This window comes from Nematolebias whitei, chromosome 1, assembly GCF_014905685.2.
Source record: "Nematolebias whitei isolate Nwh7 chromosome 1, NemWhi1, whole genome shotgun sequence".
NCBI classification, from domain to species: Eukaryota; Metazoa; Chordata; class Actinopteri; order Cyprinodontiformes; family Rivulidae; genus Nematolebias; species Nematolebias whitei.
Window position 1 is genome coordinate 58,247,388 of NC_056498.1, and position 8,657 is coordinate 58,256,044.

The window sequence follows — 8,657 nt, forward strand, 5'->3', positions numbered from 1 at the left end:
ACACACACACACACACACACACACACACACACACACACACACACACATATATAAATGAAGTGAATTATATGAATATTTGTGTTCAGTGCCATGAGCTGACTACTGTTGTGACTTGGCACTATATAAATAAACTGAAGTGAATTGAATAGATATACAGGAAGTACACAAAGATATACAGAAAGTACACACAGATATACAGGAAGTACACACATGAAGACCAGTCGAGAGAATCTGCCACGAGCTGTGTGTGAAGCTTGTTTTTATATGCTTATCAGTTCAGCTGAGCTCACAGACTCAGGGGCATCCTTGAAGCGACAGCTGCACGCTGCAGCCTCACCCAGCTCTCTACTAACACCAAACATATGGTTCATGGGCAGAGTTAGCATTCTCAGCCATAGTAGTTAAAAACATCCATAAACATTGACCAAAAATTCCTTGACACCAAGTTTAAAGAAATTATTTCCTGCTGTCAAAAACTGCAAAAGACAATTGATAATGTTTTGCCTGTCTGTGTGTGTAACATGTGCACGTGTGTCTGTTATTCAAATATCTTAGAAAAAGAAAGTAATCACTGGATATACATCTACAACTGGATTACTTTTGAAGTCAGTCCAATTCTAGATGGCCTCTATTCACAATCTTCCATTTCACAATTCTATAAAACAGAAGAAAAAAAAATCTTGCCAATTTATGCTGGAACGTGCAAATATTTACCAGCTTTAGTTAAAACAATAAATAAAAGCACTTGTAAAATTATACATTAAGAAATTTCTACCAAAGAATGAAGGGATTAAACTGCTGTATTGGCTCCGGACAGAGTTTCAAATGTATTTTTGGTTGTTGTTATCAGATAATCTAAAGCTTTAAATTAAGAATAACAGATTAAAATAGATTATCATTGCTTGTCCACAACTTCTTCTTCTTGCTCAACTCCAGCCATGACCTGATCACAAAATTTCTCCCAAAATTAATTTCCTCCCAAACACATCATGATGTTATTACTCTGATCCTAATATCAAAACATAAATTAAAATATTTTATTCCTGCTTTTTAAACATACTTGAACGTACTGAAAGTTCTGAATGATCAGACACGACTACAAGGATTTTTGTTCCATCTCTACACAATTTTGCCACACGGTGTTGCCCTTCTGTGCATTTAGAAACAAATACACCCCCCTATTTATTTTTTGCTCTTTGTTTTCAACAAACCTGGCATTTTTCTCAGATATCAGCTGAAATATTCAGAACTTACATGTTCCAGTTTTTCCCGCCTGCGGAGCCAAACGCTGGCTGAATAATCCTGCTGCTGAACTGCAGTTATAATGGAGCTGGCCGCAACAGCTGGGGGCTGTAAGCCAAGACTGAATGAGTGACCCCTCAGGTCTTGGCCACGTGATGAGCAGCGGGTCCCTCGAGGCTCCATGGCAGGGTGAATGAATGAATTGCGCAATGGTTTAAAAATGGCTTAAAAATTCAATTAAACGTAAAAAGACTGAATCAGCTTGTTGATGTCCTGGCAACAGGAGCAGAAACATTTGTCTTCTCTGGATTAATCATTTGCATCTTACAATTTTGCACTTTCCTTTGCATGTACTGAAAAAAAAATAAAGACACCTATGAAACTGTATAAAATGATTAAACTTTTCCTCCAACACGGTTCGCTGCTTGCATTCATCATCAGCAACTGTCTTTGAACAGTAGACTGAAAGTAAATTTCAATCATTTCCATTAAAAACATAAAATCCAAGTTTAGAAGTTGACATTCCATAACTGCAACAAGTAATAGTTTTGATCGTCGTCATACCCCTGTGTTCATGAGGTAGAAGCCATGCCACTGCTGGCATAATGTCCAGATTGAAATCCTTCCTCTTTGCTCCTTTCAGAAAGTATGTCTTCATTTTATCATGACGCTGCAGAAATTTGTATGTATTTTCCACGAGATAAACTACCATTTAGCCCAGTGGTGACCTGTTAATCTCCGCTCTCAGCCGACCGGGGACTCCGACAGCACTGATCAGGACTTCCCCAGCGTAGACGAGTTTATGTGAGAGCAGGAAGGCGAAGGGAGGAGTAGCGACGAAGAAAGAGAGGAGGGATGGATGGAGGTGTGGGGTTGCTGATGCAGCATCGAAGTGAAAGAGAAACCCATGTGTGAAATAACAGCGGAACCTGATAAGATTAAATAGTCACCGGACACACCTGCTCCCATACCACTCACCAATTCTTTTTTATTACTTTTTCGTTTCCTCGTCTTTTAATAACACTTTCCTCTCACTTCACCTCTCATGTCAACTCTTATTTTCTTTTGAGTCAAATCTGATCTAGTGATTTCTTTTCCCAGCCAAATTGAAAATGACCATGTTCTTCTTTCCTGTGAGCCATACAATGCATACAAGTGGCCAAACGTGCACACACCTAGGCACACCACAGCAGAGTGGTGCAATGGGGCTGCAGTACCTCTGTTCCCTTACCTTGTTTCAACTTGCCAGAAAAGCAACAGAGCTTCAAACTATTAATTGGCTTCCACCTGGCATCTGGGCAAACTCAAACTATGCACATACTGTGACTGTGTAAAAAGATTTAAGTCCCCACAGTATGACTAATACACCTTCTCTCACACTCACACACACATGCACAGTCTATACAGTGATATCATTAGTGGCAAACAGCCGGTGCATCTCAACTCACTAAAAGGGAAGCAATCCATTTTAATTGCATGCCTGGACTTCCAGCTACTACTGTTTAATGCCCACAGTCTGATCCAGATGACATCATCTGAGTAACAGTCTCAGACAGCTGCTGAATAAAACTAAGCTGAGAAGAATATTATTATTATAAAAATATATATAATGAAAAGTATATTTAGATGTCCTAATTAAATGTGTGTGCACCTGAAAACAACTAATATATTTTTTCCTTTATTTCAGGGGTTGCATGTTTCTATTATTGCACTAAATGTATTATTTATAGAATAAAGCATATGGTAATACCAGCTGTTTATCCACTCCCATGTCCTGCTGTTAGCTCATCATCAAACCCAAGTCAATGTTTGTTGCATGTTTATTGCCTGCCGCCATGAAAGTTGGGAGATGATTTAATTTTCTTTGTGTGTCTGTTTGTCTGTTAGGAAAATATCCCAGTTTTTACAGATTTTAATGAAACTGTCAGAAAGTAATCATTGGATGTACACGTACAACTCATTATCTTTTGGAGTCAACACATGACTGTCACAGCTCCCTTAGCAAACACAAAATAGCTATAAATCAGTCTGTTTTACAGAGAATTAAATTAAATTTGGTGTGGCTCACGTTTGTCAACATTAATATAAAACTTTGGGCCATTCAGCGGACAGCCATATACATTTCTTCATAAAATTCCAGTTTCATCTGCTTTGTTTTGAAAAATGGAAGCCCAGTAAACTTCAACCTAAATTTTATCCAAGGTTTTTCTCCAGTTAAGCCTCATTCTCAATCTATAGATGGACTTTGTGACCTAGAAACAATCTGATAAATGCATTTAAAATGTAAACATGTCATAAAGATCATAACTGATTGCTTCTGAAAAAGGAAACGCTCAAGTGTCATTTCAAAATAATTTATTCTGTTCTATCACACTAATAGGTGAGAACACAAAGTGATAACACGTACTATCATTGTAATGAAATACAGTGAAATTATGTTTGTACAGTTGTCCAAAATATGGGCGGAGTCAGATTCAGATAAGCCACAACTGTAGATTTTTTCAGGCAGACTGTTTTTTTCTTGTCAACCTTCAGTTCTGCTGGTACTTTCAAGATCCAAAATGGCCAGATTAGTGAACATTCCACTGGTCCGTGCTTACGAGCCTCCTCTAAGGTCATTTCCAACACGCTGGTGAGTCCCAGAAGCCGCAGGTGATCTTTGATTCTCACAAATCACTTCCATCTTACTGTTTAGCTTGTAATTAGCCGATGTTGAGTACTCGAAGCACGAATCAAACCTTCACACTGACTTGGCAGTTTTGCCATTGCCAAAACTGCTGCCGCTGTCTTCCTTAATAGCTGATAACATAGGAATCCACCGATGCCAAAAAGCAGAAACTCTGCTATTAAGAATCCAACTATATAAACATCTTCAACATCCTCCTGAAACAAAACGGAAAGACAGATCAGCTCCCAAACTCCCCACGGATCCATGACGTATCCGGCCATGTGAATATCAGCGGGGCATGAGGGCTCTCCAGGACACTGTCGCTTTGTTGAAAATATTTTGTCGATTATGTTGAAAGTCCAGCTGACCAGATCCGTTACAGTAGTTTTTGTTTTGGAAGATATGTAATAGGAGCTTAAATACACAGACAGAGAGCAAATAAAGCAGGAGGAGAACAGGAGACGGAGAGTAAAGGCATCCCCCTTGCATGAGAGCGAGTGCAGAAGATAATAAATAAAACACATTTACTGGTATACAAAAACAAACATGTTAATGTCAGATTGTTTTCTACCAACAAGAAGCACTTAATGCAAATTAAATAATGTGAAATATTATCTTTGCTAAAAAGCTTTTGATAAATACAGAGGAGTCTGCTTAATTCCACAAATAGGTCAATTTTTGCAGTTTTTCAAAAAGTTAAGGAAAAATTAAAGGTTTTTCCATAGGAATGTAGACAAATTTTAAACTTTTTATTTTTCTGAAAAATGCACACAGGGAGAAGTGGATTCAGGTCATAGATCTTCAGTAAAAAGTTTACGAAAGATAAGCGTGTCGTTTATCTCGACAGATGCTGCTGCACAGATCCTGAACTGTCCGTACAATTGATCCAACGCTACCGCCAAGCTGTCGTCTAAAATAGATGTTGTGCTTTAAATCATTTGACCCAAAGTCAATAAAATGTGATGTTCTGTCCATTATCGTTAACGTCTAGAAAGTATCTTTGACCACATAGAAAATGTAAATAAAATACTTTTTTAATTGAATCTTGTGTTTACAGCTTTAAAACAGACAACAACAAAAATCCATATTTTAATTAGAGCAGTGTTCTTTCTCACTTTCTCAGGAGGAAAACAATCTTTAGGTTTAAATATAATTTACCACAACAATGCTGAGTCATGCACATTGTGAAGCAGTACGCATCTTTACGAGTGCTAATATGGCTTCGTTCCTTTCATCCGCTTCTGTGATTTCTCCAGCCACACACCTCTCTGCTAGTACCAGGAGCCATCAGTAGGAACACAAACTGAATACTGAGGCTAATGAGAGGACTTTACTGAACATGAGCCAAACTCTTCCCACAAAAACCCTGCTCTTTCCTGAGGAGCTTTAAGGTTTAAAAGCCCTACAAAATAATGTCACGCTGTCTAGCAAACTGCAAACAGTTGATTGATGAAACACTTTGATTTCATTGCCTGGATTAAAAATGATCCCCAGAAGAAACCAGACTGAAAAACATTAAAGCATCAGACTCCATTTGAAAGCTTCACTGGCTACGTGCACAATACGCTGAATTATGGTTGCGCTTCTCAGAGGCAACAAGAAGTCGTTTATTTATGCGCTCATCAAAACAGCAAGACATTATTGATTAATGCAACCGATTGGTTTGACAGAAAGAGTCTATGTTGATTTACATAATGCACGATAAAGTGTATAAAGTGTTGAGCATCAGCAAAAAAAAAAAAAAAAAAGAATCAACATTTGGTGTAGATTGGGATTATTTTATTGCTCTAAGATGTATTGGCTTTGACAGAGTTTGTTAAACAAACTATAAATAAAGTTGATTCCTGTTTCTGTACTACAACTTTTAGTTGAGTAAATAAACTAAAACGTATTTAGAAGTTAAAATGATAGACACAAATTCAACACAGTGTCATAATTTTATTAAATATGGTGACACTGTAAAGCTATAATTTTAAGCATAATTATTTTCACCTTGAACCAATTTTATGGCGTATGGTGGAACCAGCTACAATGATCAGAGCTGCAGTGGCCTGCACAGGGCACATTCACCAAGTTCCCTTCCAAGTTTTTAAACTTTATTGTAACCAATAAATGCATATACAACCCAAATTCTGAAAAAGTTAAGATATTGTATAAAATATAAAAATAAATCAGAATGCAAGTGAGTCTTCTCATTGTCTCATTTGTTCTTACTGGCCTCGCTAGCTGCTGCTTCTAGGATCAAAATGATGATGAATGTTCCACCTAAACGTTGTTCTTGACTAGGTTGCTTCCTCTGGATAGCTTCCTGCACCTCTCTATTCCACCACCAGGTTTCCTTATCTGTTCTCAGACCAGATCAAAATCAGAATCTGAATCAAGCTTTATTGGCCACGTATGCTTGGAATTTAGTTTTGGTTACAGTAGCTCACGGTGCGCGTAACACTCACTCACACACACACGCACACACAGACACAATCGAAACTTTGAAAACTTTATATTGTGCGTGCTTAATATAAAAATTACTAAAAAATACTGGGTACTTCTGTTATCAGTAGTGGCTAAAGACGAGGACAAGTGAGTGAAGACTCTGCAGTGCAGACACACTATTCAGAGTTTAAATACCGAGGATTTAGTATTTAGTTCAACTATTCAGGAGAGTAATGGCAAGGTGACACACCTTCCTACCTGTCTCTGTAATAACTGTTGTTGTAACAGCCCAGCCATCTGGAAGTTCTTTCAAACCACCAAGATCCTTTAACAGCTTCTCTCTGAACTCCTCACATTCGTGACCCCCACGACATGAAAAGGAAGAAGCGGATAAAGATAATGGAGGAATGGATGAATCTGCTTTCAGGAAGGCTCACTTAGGATACCCACGTTGCTCCAGGGCCTGTCTTGTGTGGGATTTCTCCTTCCCCCAGGCTCCTGAGTTAGTGGGAATGCTGTCTGCTCTGTGGTACAGAGTCCTGATGACTTTTACATTGGAGATGACTTCTAATTTGAGATGCAGCTTCTAATGGCAGTGGAGGTGGTCTCCAGCTACAAGTACTTGGGTGTACACCTGAATAACAACCTCAGCTGGAGCAACAACACCACCAGCCTGATCAAAAAAGCTCATCAGAGACTCTACTTTCTCAGGCGGCTGAGATGAGCTGGTCTGGGAAGCTCAGTCCTCACCTCCTTCTACAGGTGTGCAGAGGAGAGCATCCTGTGCTCCAGCATCAACGTGTGGCATGGAGGCTGCACAGCTGCAGAAAGAAAAGCTTTGCAGAGAGTGGTGAAGGCTGCACAGAAGACTGTTGGAGTCAGCCTCCCCACCATCACAGACATCTACACCTCTAGATGCAGGAAGAGAACAACACCTGCATCATGAAGGTTCTGTGTTCATGCGTGCTCATCTACTCACACAGACTCATGTTCGTGCTGCTGTTCGGCGTATTGTTTCTATGCTATTAGTGCTTAGCGTATTTTTAGTTGATGTTTTTCTTATTTCATATTTTAGATCTTATTACTGTTTCTCTTTTACATTTTATTGTTGGATGTAACTGGGACCCTGTGTACACAATGTCGTGCATGTACTACATGTGGTGGAACGACAATAAAGAAACTCTGACTCTGACTAAAAAAGCTGCATCTAAAATATTGGAATAATTTTAGAATAATGTTCCTCAATGGTAAATTGCGGAGACTTTGAACGTTCCATCATCTCTAGTTCATAATATAATTTTGAATTATTCCTTAAAATCTATTACAATATAGAATGAAACCTGCCCTTAAACAAAAGGACATATGGAACTCTTTCAAACCCATTTTTAAATTCTTAGCAGTGACTTTTAACAAAGACGTCTTGCAATGACTGACTGGGGTATTGCTGACCCTTTTCATAATGTAGGAATAAAAATCAGCAAAGCCAGTAATGAACAAGAAGTTTCCGTCAGAAAGCTAAAAAAGTTACTTTTTTTTTCCACAGCTCCTTTGAAGCATTCTGTCCCTTAAATTACTTCTCAGCTCAGCCAATTGAAAGCTGATATTCATGGTACATAAATAAACATTTTCTCAATGTACATGACTGCTGCGTCTGCACATAAAAAATCCATGACCTTTCCTTTACAAAGTCAGCCAAAGATTAGTCAGCCAAATATGCCTAAGTCATAATCAGCAACACCTCTAAATCATCAACAGCACTAAGGATCAGAGACGCCTTACATTTAAACTTCCCAGCTCCTAACCATGCAGAGGAATGTGGATGAAGTGTTTCACTTCTCATCCACAGGTAAGCAGCATGTGTCACTACAACATGAGTGGACCATTAAACCATTGTCTGTATGTGGTATGTCCTGTGATAACCCAGAGTAAGGAAAGTTAATGGACTCTGTCCTGCACAGTGTATGAACTAAGAACTTTGAGTTACAGTATAAAAAAATTCATAAAAATAAGTTGTGACAAGATAAATATTTCTAAAAAAAAAAAAAACCTTCAATGATTCATCATGTTTCCTTTTACATTACACTGTGTCTCTCCCAAGCTGCCTTTTAGACAGAAATATACTTTTACTCTCACTAAAGTGTCTAAATCTTCCTCGGTGCATCTTTCTTCATCTTTTCTTGTCTCCTGTGATTTCAGGCTCTTCCGTGACACTTTCCAAATTTCACAATCTGCAAATCACGCTGGATGTGATTGATCATTCAGGCTCAGTAAAAGTAACACACACTCATAAAATAAGGTCAATCATATCATAACCATA

At 38.4% G+C, this 8,657-nt stretch overlaps 1 protein-coding gene across 1 annotated transcript in view; it reads right to left on the minus strand.

Annotated features, from left to right (window-relative positions):
- Positions 1-1,425, minus strand: part of LOC119429479 (inactive phospholipase D5-like) — a 78,666-nt gene extending 77,241 nt beyond the window's left edge. Inside the window, exon 1 of the mRNA XM_037697129.1 lies at positions 1,255-1,425. Coding sequence (XP_037553057.1) covers positions 1,255-1,425 — 171 coding nt within the window. The remainder of the gene's footprint in view (positions 1-1,254) is intronic.
- Between the last annotated feature and the right edge of the window lie 7,232 nt (positions 1,426-8,657).